This window comes from Corythoichthys intestinalis, chromosome 22 (genome assembly GCF_030265065.1).
Source record: "Corythoichthys intestinalis isolate RoL2023-P3 chromosome 22, ASM3026506v1, whole genome shotgun sequence".
Lineage (NCBI taxonomy): Eukaryota > Metazoa > Chordata > Actinopteri > Syngnathiformes > Syngnathidae > Corythoichthys > Corythoichthys intestinalis.
In genome coordinates, this window is record NC_080416.1 from 2,815,263 (window position 1) to 2,831,278 (window position 16,016).

The following is a 16,016-nucleotide window of genomic DNA, read 5'->3' on the forward strand; positions in this document are numbered from 1 at the left end:
TCTCAAACATTGTCTGTTTTATAATAAATGTCTCTCTCAATACAAAATACAGTAACACAGGGAGGGTAGCTAACTCTCTTGTTGGATATTGTATTACATACAAACACTAACTTTATCTCATTCTGCAAAGACACAGCCATGTACAATTTTTTTCCAAGTCAAACTCGCTGAATAATAGTTGAACTAAATGCGACAAGATAATTTGAGGATCATTTTCATTAACTTTGCACACTCACAGTGAAGGTATTGAAAGGAAATCTCATTGGTATTACTTTACCAGAGCGAGAAAAATGATCACCACAAAAATGTCACTGAACTAGAGGGCGAAAACAGGGGCTTCACTAGGGTTTAAGAACGGGGGCTTAGCCCCCAAGAGGTACACAGGATGTAAGTGAAAGTAGCGTGCAAACACAAAACTTCACAAACAGCTGTTTATGAATATGTATGCTACCTGCCCTCCATAATTATTGGCACCCCTGGTTAAGATGTGTTTTTTAGCTTCTAATAATTTTTTAAAATTCAAATAAAATGGGACCTTAATGGAAAAAAAGAGAAAAATCCAACCCTCAATACAAGTGCATTTATTCAGTGGGGAAAAAATCCCACATAAAGAAATAATTATTCGACATCAAATAATGTGTGTCACAATTATTAGCACCCCTGGTGTTAATACTTTTTACAACCCCCTTTTGCCAACAAAACAAGTTCTGGGGACTGAGATGGCCATGGGAGGAGCTTGATTTTGTATCTGGTGAACCATTTCTGTGTAGATTTGGCCATATGTTTAGGGTCATTGTCTCGCTTAAAGACCCAGTGACGACCAGTCTTCAGCTTTCGGGCAGTGGACAACAGATTTTGATTTAAAATGTCCTGGGTCTGGCGTACCACGAAAGATGCGCATGCTGAAAAGCACCTCATACCCACTGTGAAGTATGGGGGTGGGTGAGTGATGCTGTGGAGCTGTTTCGCTTCCAAAGGCCCTGGGAATCTTGTTAAGGTGCATGGCATCATGAATGGTTTGAAATACCATGAATGCGTTAATGGCGGTAATTTTATTTATTTTTTATTTTTTTATTAATCACTTTAAGTAATTAACGCTGCACGACCCACTCACGCATTGTCGCGTTTAATCTATAAAGACGCCGTTTCACCTATAGATAGCACTAAAAGGCAGCGTATAATGAGTAGAGAGAATTTTGACAGCCTTTGGAGCTATTTTTTATGTGGCTAAAGCCTTACAATTCCTCTCTCACCAATTAAAAAATAACATGGGAGGCAATGTGGGGAAGAACGGTAGTAGTTGATCATTTCTTAACACCCTATGTTCTTTCCCAACGCGGAGAAGATATATCAATTGGTCACTTCCTATCATGCATTTGGGCAGAAGTTAAATGGCTGCAGTATCATTTACTGAAAGCTCAACAAATACACTAGATGGCAATATTTAGTCACAATATACAAAGTCACATTTATCCTTTAAGAATTACAAGTCTTTCTATCCATGGATCCTTCTCACAGAAAGAATAATGAGAATAATGTAAATGCCATCTTGAGGATTTATTGTCATAATAAACAAATACAGTACTTATGTACTGTATGTTGAATGTATATATTCGTCCGAGTTTTATTCATTTTTTTTCTTAATGCATTGCCAAAATGTATATGATCGGGAAAAAATTATCGGGAATGATTGGAATTGAATCGGGAGCAAAAAAATATCGGGGAATAATCGTTCTTTAAATTAGTTATTTACCCAAGGCAAGCTGACAAAAGGCAGGGCACGGTGAGACAGAGTCAGAGAGTTGACCTTTTTCAACCTGCAGGTTGGGAGAGCCAGGAGACATGTTCCGCGACCAATATCTCATCGAAGTCTCTCTCCGACCTCCCCCACGCTGCTAACTTTTACTGAGGGCTTGTTGCTGGGCGGAATACAGTTACAACACTGTTGTCCAACGTGGCAGTACTCTAGTCATTGATTGAACAGTCACATTCTTGATTGAATTAACAGTCACACTCTTGAGCGGGCAAGATATCTTTGTTTTGAACACACATTTGCACTCAAAGTACTGTGGCTTGGTGGAAAAACCCTGAGACGTTGTGTGATGAATCAACATATGTGTGTGTATCTATTTATCAGTAGAAGGTGAGCAATTACCGGTAAGCACATGATTATGGGCTAAAACTGTTTTCTTCATAATAGCGTGGGAGTGCGCGTATAAAAGCTATGGGAGAGCAAACTGGCATAATATATTTGGCATATAAAAACAAGCTTATCTTACAAAAACGATCGGGATCGGAATGGGAGCAAAAAAACATGATCGGAACAACCCTATTTCTAATAACATATTTTAGTAAAAGAGAACAATTTCGGCTTATTAGAGCCTACAAGTCCCCTTTGAATGATACCCTATTTGACAGCTGAATGGATGATGGATGTGAATACAAATTAGCTTTTGTTTGGATAGCAGATATGTATTTTTTTAAGTTTGGTCATAGTAGAAGAGTAGGTGGGTTGAGGGGCTGACGAATGATGGCAGTGATAGCTGGTAGAGGCATTAGAGGGATGCGGAGGGAGTCAATAAAAGCAAACTACTCCTTAATGTCTCTCACAAGTGTGATAAAAGCAGAGTGCTGTAGCACACAACACTTGCCGGATTCGTTGCGTGAACACAACATACATGCAAATATCCTTCCAGCAAAACAGTCAGCACGGTTGCGTTCGGTCAAAGGACAACTACCCTGAAAATATTGACTGATAAAAGGTGAGCAAAGCATAGTATGTTCTTAAAAGGAGACAGGCAAAGAGCAAGACATCTTATCTGTATTCTGAGGGGATGGCCTCTTATAAATATTGGAGGAAGGACACTGGTGGGGAAAGGGAAGAGCCAAATGGTGCATTTGAGAAATGGCACACCTGAGCGCCACAGAGAATATCATCTCCTGCTGTCAGATCTCATCCCATTTGATCAAAATAATTGCCACCCTCATCGTTATCATCAAGTCTGTCATCTGCTGCGGCGCCGTCGCCATTCTCCATCTCATCAGCGCTTCTTTGGCTTCCTTAAGGAGGCGGGTGAGGATTTCAGGATCAGATAAAATACACAGCATCTCCACCAAGAAAAATCACTCCCAGCCGTCGCCATATTCATTGCTTTAGTGTGACTGACACGGAGACGCTCACAGAAATAGCTTGATTTAGCTTCGGCAGGCTCCTCTATCAAAGATGAGAGGCAGCACTACTGAGCGTATGCCTACGCTGATTTTCTCTTCAGTCTTAAAAGGCTAAGGACATGAACTTTTTGAAGATTTTGAAATGCGAAGAAAAACCAGGTTTTGCAATGCAACATTCAAATTGGAATGTTGATAAAATAGTGGAACCTCAAAAGATTTACCGTATTTTTCTAATAATAAGTCACACTAGAGGAGTGTTGTTTTTGCTACAGCTACAGTGGTATGAAAATGTATCGGAACCTTTTGGAATTTCTGCATAAAATCAGCATCAAATGTGAGCTGATCTTTGTCAAAATCACCCGGATGAAAATACAGTGTCTGCTTTAACTAAAACCACCCAAACATTTATAGGTTTTCATATTTTAATGAGGATTACATGCAAACAATGACAGAAGGGGATTAACACTAGAAAACCCAGCAGAGGCCGACTTGGCCTTTCCCAAGACAAACACTCCTAATATTCCCTAGCAATGGCCAATTTGGCCTCTCCTCCGTGACTCATGTGATAGTTCGTGCCAGTTCAAGTCAAGCTACATTTATTTAATTACATTTATTTATGAAGTTTGACACTTTTTACACATTTTTTAATTCACTTCTCCTATACGCCACACATAACAACAGAAAGAATGGCCCAAATGTGTACATTGTTTTGAAGAAGAAAAAAAAGCGTTTTCGAACTGCAATTTGAGTGTAAAGCAGGAATTGTGTCTATAGTTTAGAAGGACTGAATAAGGGGCATGGAGTATGGATTGTGGTCATTGCGTCTTTAGTTAATGTATGTCTAGTGGTTGCATTTCCATATAAATGGCTGTTGTCTGTCCGACAACGACTTGCAAATTCATAAGCACTTGGGTCATTTTTGCCACCTCTGGGTTTTTCCGGGGGAGAGACAACATCGGCCATTGTTTGGGACTAGTAGGTGTACCAAAATTCTCTGGGACTTCTAGTGTTAAAGAGCAACTGAAACCATTTTTTACCAAAAAAATTAAGTTAGGTGTGTGCCCAGTCAATAAAGAGTGGTTTAAAGCTGCCCTGCCCACTATAAAACACACACATGGTAAGAAATTTCTTGATGACAAGCATTGTCGGATGTGCGTCATGGCTTGGTCAAAAGAGCTGTCTCAAGACCTGCGATCAAGGATTGTTGATTTGTATAAAGCAGGAAAGGATACGAAACCATCTCTAAAAGTATGGATGTTCATCAATCGACCAACAGAGACGTTGTCTACAAATGGAGAGAGTTTGGCACTGTTGCTTCTCTCCCATGGAGTGGCCGTCCACTAAAGATGACGCCAAAAGTTCAGCGCAGAATACTTAGAGGGGTAAAAAAAGAACGCTAGAGTGTCTGCTAAAGAATTTTTTTTTAAAATCACTGGCACAGTCCAATATCTCTGTGCACACATCAACTGTATGTAAAGCTATGGCCAATAATTGTGTTCATGGGAGGACTCCACGGAGAAAACCACTAAAAAAAAAAAAAAAAAACATTGTTGCTCGTTTAATGTTCGCAAAAAGGCACATGGACACTCCACAGAGGTTTTGGCAAAATATTTTGTGGACGGATGAAACCAAAGATGAATCATTTGGGACTAACAACGTCATGTGTGGAGGAAAAATGGAACGGCTCACCAAAATCAACACCTCATCCCCACCGTGAAGTGTGGTGGAGGGAGAATCATGATTTGGGGCTGTTTTGCTACCTCACGGCCTGGACAACTTGCAATCATTAATGGAAGAATGAATTCAAAAGTTCATCAGGATGTTTTTTCAGGAAAACCTGAGGCTGTCTGTCAGACAGTTGAAGCTAAGACAAGATTCAAAGCACAGAAGTAAAACAACTTCAGAATGGTTTCAGAAGAATGAAATACACGTCCAGACTTGAACCCCATTGAGATGCTCTGGCATGACCTAAAGACTGAATAATGCCAGACATCCCAGGAATCTGACTGAACTACAGCAGTTTTGTAGAGAGAAAGGGTCAAGATTAGTCCTGATCAATGTGCCAGACTAATCTGCAGCTAGAGTTGTTGTAAAGTTATTGCTGCCAAAGGGGGGACCACAAAATAGTAAATGTGATGGTTGACTTACTTTTCGCATGCTATCTTCATTTAAATATCAAAACCTATAAATGTTTGGGTGGTTTTAGTTAAAGCAGACACTGTTTTTTCATCTGTGTGATTTTGACAAATATCAGGATTATATGCAGAAATGTGAGACATTTCAAAAGGTTGATACTTTTTCATACAAGTGTATATTAATTTTCGTCTTTTGTACGATAGAACCGACAGTATAAGTCTTAGTCATATTTTAGTCATTTCAAAATAACCAGACCAAACTTGCTTTATAAATGTGTCTATGTAGTTTCTACAAATACAAATAAGCAGAAAAACTATAAGTCAAACTGTACTTGTTTTGTCTGCTATGCTAATCAGGCTGATTACGCATATATACAGAAAGTTACAAATATAACTGCAGACATTCGTATACTCACATATGAACATCTTAAATCTTTCAATTCACATATTATTGTACTTACAGACAACATTTAGATGATGAGAAGTTTGAACATTTTACCTCAATAAACAAGATCTTGGCTCTTGGTGGCAAAAAATATGACATTTTCAGGGAAATGTCAACCCTACCAATGCAACTTAAGAAAAAACTGTATAAACCACTGTTTTCCATCATTGAAAAAGCATCACCAAATAGCTTGCATGACCTCTGCAACCCAAGCTCCTCCAATCTACCGTAATTTTTGCACTACAAGGCACACCTGACTATAAGTCGCCCCCCTTCAAATTTGACACAAAAATGACATTTGTTCACAGATAAGCCGCACTGGACTATAAGCCACAGATGTCCTCACTGTGTTATGGGATATTATCATGAAGCTTTGAACCAAATGGCTGCAAAGCTTCATTGCTTCAAGAAGCTTCATTTGGCATCGCTGCTCCCTTGGGGGAGACAGTTAACCTCTGCTGCCACCTGCTGCCAACACTATTGTTGTTCAACATGCCTCCTAGCATGCACTGCAGTGCTACAGATGTAAATAACAATCAAAATTCATGTTCTGTGCTAATTATTTCTTCAGTTACTGTTCCAGTTGTTTCATTAATAGCTAGTTATGGTATTTGGTAACACTTTATTTGACAGTGGCACCATAAGACTGTCATTAGACAATCATAATTATGACATGAAACTGTCATGAGCATTCATGAATGCTTATAACAGATGTCATTTAGTGCTACACGGCAAATTATCTCACTTTTCAATGGATGTAAAAGATCTGACTTGGAGTTAGTGACATGATTTGCCGGATGACACTTAATGACATCTGTCATAAGCAGTGTTAATGACGGCGTTAGAATATAATGGCGTTACTAATGGCGTTATTTTCTTCAGTAGTGAGTAATCTTATGAATTACTTTTCTCATCTTGGCAACGCCATTACCATTACTGAGGCGGGAAAGGCGTGTGTTACTATGCGTTACGATGTTGGTTGACTGACGCGAGAAAAGTCTGAAAAAGACTGACTCACAAAGACGAGAGAGCAGAGCAAAAGTGGGGAGGAGGCAAGGGAGTGTCAAGCCGTTGCACACGCGATGCTACTATGCTAGTTGGCTCCAATAATACCTGACTGTAGCCGATAGCCGACAAACTATGCCCACATGATGCTTCGGTAGATATCACGTATATACAGAACTAGATGCAAATGACTGACAAGGTGGCTTTAGCAACATGTATAATAATGAACTAGCTGTGTAAGTAAACAGCCGCCATCTTAAAGCAGTAGACTTGTCAGGAGGGGTCTGTTGTAGAGAAACTTCCTAGCGAACCTAAGCAACTTATTATCCAAAATGCTCCTAAATCGGCAAAACATAACTTAAACCTATCTTTAAATAATGAAACAGTTTTAAAACTTACACATGTCGAAAATAGACAGAAGGGAACTAATGCAATAATATTGCAAATTTTAACAACTTTAACGGTTGACTCACAACATTAAATGACTTCCACACATAGCAAAGGTTACTATCTAGTTATCGCAATACCTCTGTGTCTAGTTAAGTTTAGGGTATTAAAGAATTAGGCTAGTTTTGCCAATTGTGCCAAAAACCCTTTAAACTTCACATTGTGTAACCTGTTTTTTGTTTGTTTGTTTGTTTGTTTGTTTTGAGAAAAAAAAATACATGAAAATTATCAACAGTTACTTTGCCAAGTAACTAATTACTCTTACATTCAGGTAACTGAGTTACTAACGCAATTACTTTTTGGGAGAAGTAATTTGTAACTGTAATTCATTACTTTTTTTAAAGTAAGATTAACAACACTGGTCATAAGCATTCAGTAATGCCCATGTCGTGTCATAATCATGACAGTCTTATGACGCCGCTGTCAAATCAAGTGTTACTCTTTAACCCAAATAAATCCACAAATAAGCCACACTGGACTAAAAGTCGCAGGATTCAAAAAGAAGGAAAAAAATAGCGGCTTATAGTCAGAAAATTACGGTAATAAAACTGCACACAATATAATTATCCACTTGTCAAACGAGACACATAACCAGCGAATAAAAACAGCAGCGCCTTAACCACTTACATCAAAAAGGAATCCTGTTGTGTACAAACCCATGCCAAAAATGTTTTTCCATCATAAAAGTGTCACAGATACACACTGTGGCCACATGTCAAGTGTGTGATTTGGAACATGTTGAAGTCTGTGTACAGCGTGAGTGACAAGTTGCCACTTGTAACACACAAGGAAGCAGGAAGACAGCCTACCTTAGCCATTTGCGCCTGCACCCCGGTGGCTTTGAGAGACGACACGGCTTTCTGTGCTGCGGCCGGGCTGTCAAAATCAACAAATCCGTAGCCTAGAGGGGAAAAAGAGAAAAAATGCAAAGGAGGGAGGGGGAAAATAAATAAAGACAGGCATTAGTAAATGAAAATAAAAGGCCTAACAAGGAGAATGACAGACGCTTGGTAATTGTAGCTGTAATAGGTTAGTAACATGACTACAGAGGCTGCCAGTTCTTATATCTGGTGAGCACTACATTGTTTGATAATTAGCGCCACTGACGTTCAGGGGGATGCTATGCATCTTAATTAGAGGCACGGATGAGCGATTTTCTAATAACAAACTGCAGAACCCTGTTCACCTCAACCTCCACACAAAACACACACAAATCAGTCACACACACAAACTCGCGCACGCCAACTCAAACACAGCTGCGAAGTACATGACGGAAAACAATTTTGTTGGGGGGAGGGGGGTTGTTTTAAGCACTAATAAAGGTAGTAATTGTTGCCGAGCATGGATAGTCTGTTTGACATTATCTCAGATTTTCAATGATATTCAGTTGAGTATTCCTATGGTAGAAAACACTCAGGTGACTTGAAGTTCCACTCTGAGACCCCCAATTTGGCCAAATTTCAAAATTGTCCGATATGCATGTGTGATACATTATTGGAAAGCTTAAAATCTCAATTCTCTCGGGAAGACAAATTTTGAACAGGAGGGCATTTTTAAAAAAAGGTTTTTTTAAACAGCAAAACCCTATCTGGCGGCGAGAGCACGCGAGAGCAGAATTACAGACGCCATGACTTTAACGAGATATTATCGCGTACATACCTTGTTTTGATCCAAAAACTCCATGTCGCATGTATCACTGAGTGTCAAAACACAGCTGTGAATGGCCACAGCTGGATTTGGGGGGGATTTTATGGGTGCAACATGGTAATATAACAAGGGTCGTGATGCAGAAATCGCAGACATCAAGGAGTGGTCAAGATTTTTTTGTTCATATATTTACCTTTTTAAACGTTTTTTTTCACATTTTTCTTTGTTTGGATAGATTATTTATCATCTAATATATCGGGGGGGAAAATGACAGAAACAAAAAAAAACACAATTCAGTGATAGTTATGAGGTAAATATCCGTGAATTTTTTACAGACGCCATTTTTTCATTGTGACGTAATTAGTTTCAAATCAAATCAAATTTATTTATATAGCAGATTACAAAACCCGAAAGGCCCTCAAAGTGCTTTACAACAAAACATGGCTCAAGAAAATGAAAATTAAAAAATAAAATAAAATAAAATAAATGGCAGGAAAATATTATACAACGACATTTAAAAAATAAAATAAAACAAAGACAGCGCATCGCAAAACAAATTCCAGCAAATAAAACAATAAAACCGATAAAATCCAAAAACATTAAAAAAGCCCTTAAGCTAATAAAAGCAGGCTATCCTAATCTTTGTAAAAGGCAAGTCTAAAAAGGTGTGTTTTTAGCAGAGACTTAAAAAGACCTACATCTGTGGTGGTGCGGATTTCGGGGGGAAGGCTATTCCACAGCCTGGGGCAGCAACCGTAAAGGATCAGTCTCCCCACTGTTTAAGTTTTGACCTCGGAACATCTAAAAGAAGCTGGCCGGTCGAGCGCAGAGTCCTGCCAGAGTTACGAAAAGTTAAAATTTCCGATAAATAAGATGGAGCCTGGCCATTAATGGAATTAAAAACAAACAGTAAAAGTTTGAAATCAATTCTAAAATGGACTGGAAGCCAGTGGAGTGATGATAGTACGGGGGTAATATGCTCACGTCTAGGTGTACCTGTTAAAAATTGAGCAGCAGCATTTTGAACAAGTTGCAGCCGAGAAATCGAGGACTTGGGGAGGCCAAGTTGTTTAAAAGTTTGAGTGAATAATTTTTTTAAAGTCTTTTTTTTTTTTTTAAACGAAATATTATACATCAATTAATGATTCTAAGCTAAAAATGACAGACATTTTGAATAAAATATATAATTAATTACCTTCGTTTTATGGCGGGGTTGAAACGAAAGCGGTTGCGCGACGTCTGTAAACGTGGGTTTTCAGGGTAAAACGGGCAAATTAAAAATAGTTTGGGGGCTTCATGCGCCATGAATCTGCTATGGCAGCTTATAGACATATTGTTCTATCAAACACAACAGTTGTTTTGGCTTAAAATACAGCAGTTTCAGTTTCAGAGCAGTGCAAGAGCAGAAACTGCTTTTTCAGTCTTGTCTGTATTTTCCGCCCTATAATGAATTTTTAATCGATTACCGTTATCCTGATGTTATCCAACTCCAAAAATCCGATACCGATATCAAACCATTACCGATACATGCGGTCATGGACTTAGAGGGAGTCGATGAAAGCAAAGACTAAAGTCGAAATCGCATAAATGGAGCACATCGTAACCCGGGGACTACCTGTATTAGACAAAAAGGGACTGCGTATCAACTGCCCACCAGTAAAGACTGTAAATGAGATGTTCGACGCTAAAAAAATGTGGTGGCCGGAAATCCAGGACGCGTGTGCATACATGCGTGAGCATTTGTAGCTCCACGGTAACCACGGCGGAAAGCCCCCCATCCACTCCACCCCACACCCATTATCCTTTTGTAATTACACTTTCTTTCTGAAACAGTGGATCAGAGGGCACCATTGACTGCTTTTAATCCGCCACCAAATTTTAATTAACACGGACGTGACCCCCCTCGTCTCCGATACATCCCGGAGAACGTCGGGATCACAATAACTCATAAATCACAGCCTTGGATTTTCATTCTCTCAGCTTTCCTATGTGTGATGAATTTGCAGATGGGTTGTGGCTGTTAATGTCGGGTAAAATATGAGCGAGAGAAAGAAGAAATAGAGGGATAGACAGGCCGCGGATGGACAGAATTGCGATATTTGCGGGAAATATAAACGTGAGTTTATGGATGTGTGTGTGTAAGAAAAATAGAGGTAGGGGAGAGAGAGAGAGAAAAATGGCAGCGGCTCTGCTATGCTGTCAACCTTTGAGAGATTTGTTACTGTGGAGAGGATTATGGAGGCTGTGAAATGGGGTTGTGTTAATATGCTGTGTGTTGAGCGGCATGATGTGGGCCAGCCAGATTCACAGCCTCTGAAAAATCAAAAGCGCCAATGACTGAAAACTGAAAATGACTTAGGGATGCTCTGGAGAATGCACCGTCAAGTCGCCGGGTGAACGAGTGGGTGCTCGCATATCCCGCTTTCTGAATCATGCGCTTCTAATCAAGTGCCATTTCACGAATTTTGTTTAGTTGGAATGAGCATGAGGTCAAAAAAATTGGAATATCACCAAAGATTTAAGGATAAATACTAGGGTTGTTCCGATCATGTTTTTTTTGCTACCGATCCGATCCCAATCGTTTTAGTTTGATTATCTGCCAATCCCGATATTTCATGATCCGATTGCTTTTTTTTTGCTCCCGATTCAAATCCAATCATTCCTGATAATTTTTCCCGATCATATACATTTTGGCAATGCAATAAGAAAAAATGAATAAAACTTGGACAAATATATACATTCAACATACAGTACATAAGTACTGTATTTGTTTATTATGACAATAAATCCTCAAGATGGCATTTACATTATTAACATTCTTTCTGTGAGCGGGATCCACGGATAGAAAGACTTGTAATTCTTAAAGGATAAATGTGACTTTGTAAATTGTGACTAAATATTGCCATCTAGTGTGTTTTTTGAGCTTTCAGTAAATGATACTGCAGCCATTTAACTTCTGCCCAAATGCATGATGGGAAGTGCAACCATGACTGTCCGTAGGGGCACCAATTGATATATCTTCTCTGTGTTGGGAAAGAACATAGGGTGTTAAGAAAATGATCAACTACTACCTTTCTTCTCCACATTGCCTCCCACGCAGGGGTCGCGTTAACCGGATATTTTCCGTCGTTGACCGGTTTCATCAACGCGAGGTTCTTATTGGTGCACCCGGTGTGCCAGCGCGTCATCCAATTGATGGACAAGATTGCCGCCTGTGTATAGACCCCAATCACATGACGTCACAACTCGGCCCCCCTGACTTGAGCCGCCATATTGTGTGTCAGCTCGTCATGTTTACACATTACCGCTACGTACATGCCTCCTATTACGGCGTGTTTTTCTGCTCGTTAATATTAATAATCAAAATGGTGAAGGCGTGTGTGGCGGTTAGTTGCTGTAACAGAGAAGATAGACGGAGAGACTTGAAGTTCTACCGTATTCTGAGAGACCCGAAGATGAGAGCGAGATGGATTGCTGTAATTCGACAAGAAATCTGGCCACCAAACGATCACCACAGACTATGTAGTAGTCATTTTATATCTGGTAAGATGCATTTAATATATATCTAGAAGATTTTGGGCTGACAACCACAATTAAGATCATTGTGTGACGTTGGTGATTGGGGTCTATATCGTTGCCTCTTTTTCTTTGGGGGCGGAGTTGCTGGCGGTAAGCAGAGTAAAAAGGGAGAAAAATACCACGACTTCCGTGTCTAATTTTTCGCCGCCAAGAAAGCGTTACAATATTAATTAAAAATGAATGAAAACTAAATACTATTGAATATGTCATCAATATCATTTTAAAAATTTAAGTGACGGGTAAAAATAGACTATGACCGGATTTTTATGACCCTGTCAGTCAAAATGACAGACAACGAAAATGTCTAGCGCAACCTCTGCTCCCACGTTATTTTTAATTGCTGAGAGAGGTATTGTAAGGCTTTGGCCACATAAAAAAATGGCTCCAAAGGCTGTCAAAAGTCTCTCTACTCATTATACGCTGCCTTTTAGTGCTATCTAGGTAAAACGGCGTCTTTATAGATTGAACGCAACAATACGTGAGTGGGTCGTGGAGCGCATGCGTTAATTATTTAACGTGATTAATTTTTAAAAAATTAATTACCGCCGTTAACGCAAAAAAATTGAAAGTCCTACTTTAAGCCAAAACTACTCTGGATGAGTGTAAGACATTTTGTCTGTAACGTTAAATACAATTAGAAAACGATTTAAATAAAAAATATACAGTATATATATTTAAAAAAAGGCATGTTGGATATTTTTTTGCCGATTACGATACTTTAAAAATGACGTGATTGGACCCGATCGATCGGGATCTTTAATAAATACACCTCGGAAATTGCGATTTGCACTTTGTATGTCTTTTGCACACTGTCAGATTGTGAAAACAAATGGAGAAGATGACAGATCATTACAAATAATAATGAAACATACTGGTAAGTGTCAGTTATCAATGTTAAGTCGCAATCCAATTCGCAAACCACTCATGGAAAACATCTGTGCAGACTTGAAACTAGTGCTGAAATGATTAGCGATTAACTTGAGTAATTCTATTCGAAAAAAACAGTATTCGTTTGATTAAAGTGGCGTTGTAATGGTTTGTTTTGAACATGTTTTCATTTAGTATTATTGATTTGGGTGGATACACTGCCCTCTATTGGCAAAAGTGAACATGACATAACTCATTTCACATGGCTGAATCCAACTGGTCCCTGTTAAGACCAACATGGGAGACTGGGAAATAGAACTTTTTGGTAGAAATACAGGTTCTCATGTTTGGAGGAGAAAGAATACTGAATTGCATCCGAAGAACACCATACCCACTGTGAAGCATGGGGGTGGAAACATCATGCTTTGGGGCTGTTTTTCTACAAAGGGACCAGGACAACTCATCTGTGTAAAGGAAAGAATGAATGGGGCCATGTATCGAGAGATTTTGAGGGAAAATCTCCTTCCATCAGCAAGGGCATAGAAGATGAGACGTGACTGTGTCTTTCAGCATGACAATGATCCCAAACACACAGCCAGGGCTACAAAGGAGTGGCTTTGTAAGAAGCAGTTCAAGGTCCTGGAGTGGCCTAGCCAGTCTCCAGATCTCCACCCCATAGAAAATCTGTGGAGGGAGTTGAAAGTCTGTGTTGCCCAACAACAGTCCAAAAACATCACTGCTCTAGAGGAGATCTGCATGGAGGAATGGGCCAAAACACCAGCAGCAGTGTGTGAAAAGCTTGTGAAGAGTTACAGAAAACGTTTGGCCTCCGTTATTGCCAACGAAGGGTACATAACAAAGTATTGAGATGAACTTTTAGTATTGACCAAATACTTATTTTCCAACATGATTTGCAAATAAATTCTTCAAAAATCAAACAAAGTGATTTTCAGTTTGTTTTTTTTTTCTCCACATTCTGTCTCTCATGGTTGAGTTTTACGCATGTTGACAATTACAGGCCTCTCTAATATTTTCAAGTGGGAGAACTTGCACAATTCGTGTTTGACTAAATACTTGTTGTTGCCCCACTGTAAGTGTGCATATGTGTGTTGCAGCTTTACATATTGTCAAAAGTGAAGTAAAAGGCTTAAAAAGCACAATTGCTTTGTTTGCTGTCTGTAAAGCTTAAGAACCTTACATTTCACGTTTTCATCTGACGAAACGATTACGAGACGAAAACGCGAAATCGTTTCTGTTCACAATGCGTGACATTTTCATATTGTGACAATGGAAGTGTTTGGGTCGTGTTATTCTTGTGAGATGTGCTGTGCCTCACCATCCTCACCGGAGTTTTGGATGTGTCTAAAGCTAGACTGCGTTTGATCTTGCTTGTTTGGAAACACGGTAAGATTTTTTTTTTTTTTTAAATCTTGGCAAGAGAATATGCAATGTTGCTTTAGCGTAGGGCTGTGCTGAGTGATCATCAGAAACTAAATGTAATCCTAGCGTTAGCGTAGCATTCATGTTCGAGTTAGAATTAGCTTCACAATGGGGGAAAAAAATGGCAAAAATACCTTTGTGTTTCTGCTGACCTGAAATACTGGACCCAGACAAGATAAAAAAACAGACAAATATTACAGAATTTCACATGACAAACGCGTATCTGATGCAGGATTTCAATCATTTTGAAAATATTACAGCATAACCAAACGGGAAGTAACAAGCCGCCTCCGGCTGATGAGCATTTTAAACGTAGGAAACATCAAATTATCCATTTAATATTCACCCCAACCACCAAGAGTGCAGTTATCAAACTTTCAGTACTGTTTTGGAGAACGCTGACCTAAATTGAGGCGAACCTGAATGAAGGAAGTGAAGAGCAATGTGTGTGGATGCATGCACGCGTGAAAAGGAGCCAAAAAAGGAGGTTTTCTTTAGGTCAGCTAAATCAAGAAACTCAATTGACAGTAAAGCGCCTCCGGTAATAAGCACATTTGGCTCCTCCAATGAGCACTTATTGTATCTTGTATGCTACAAGCTGAAATGCTTCATCTTTAGGCCAAACTATTTATGGACTCTTATGTCAAAAATAAGTAAGTAATGACACGAAACCAAGAATCAAGTCTATTAGGCTCTCAGTAGAGCATTGGGAAGATGATGACCATCTTGTTTTTAGTTTTTTAAACTGTCCTGTTCAGCTCCTTAGACACGGAGAAAAGGAATATGAGTGTCCTTACATTCTGAAGAGTTCTAAGGTGTCACATGGGAATTTGATATACCGTAATTTTCGCACTATAAGCCGCACCTGACTATAAGCCGCCACCCAGCAAATTTGACACCAAAACGACATTTGTTCATGGATAAGCCGCACTAGACTATAAGCCGCAGCGGTCCTCACTGTACTAGGAGATATTTACACCCAAAGATATTAAACGGTGATACTTTATTTGACAGCAGCATCATATGACTGTCATAACCAAATGAACCACCATGAATCTTTGAACCAATGGGCTGCCAATCTTGATTGCTTCAAGAAGCTTTATTTGGCCATCAATGCTCCCTTGATAGTCAACCTCTTCGGCCACCTGCTGTCAACACTGTTGTTATCCAACATGCCTCCTAGCATTCATTGCAGCGCTACATATGTTAATGTCAATCAAAATTCATGTTTTGTGCTATTTTTTCTTCAGTTGCTGTTCCAGTTGTTTCATTAATTGCTA

General features: G+C 39.3%; 1 protein-coding gene across 5 annotated transcripts in view; it reads right to left on the reverse strand.

Annotated features, from left to right (window-relative positions):
- rbms3 (RNA binding motif, single stranded interacting protein) overlaps window positions 1-16,016 on the reverse strand; it is a 629,442-nt gene that overhangs the window by 315,366 nt on the left and 298,060 nt on the right. For all 5 annotated transcript variants that reach the window (XM_057827865.1, XM_057827863.1, XM_057827866.1 and 2 more), the window contains exon 4: window positions 8,013-8,104. In XM_057827865.1, coding sequence (XP_057683848.1) covers window positions 8,013-8,104 — 92 coding nt within the window. The remainder of the gene's footprint in view (window positions 1-8,012; window positions 8,105-16,016) is intronic.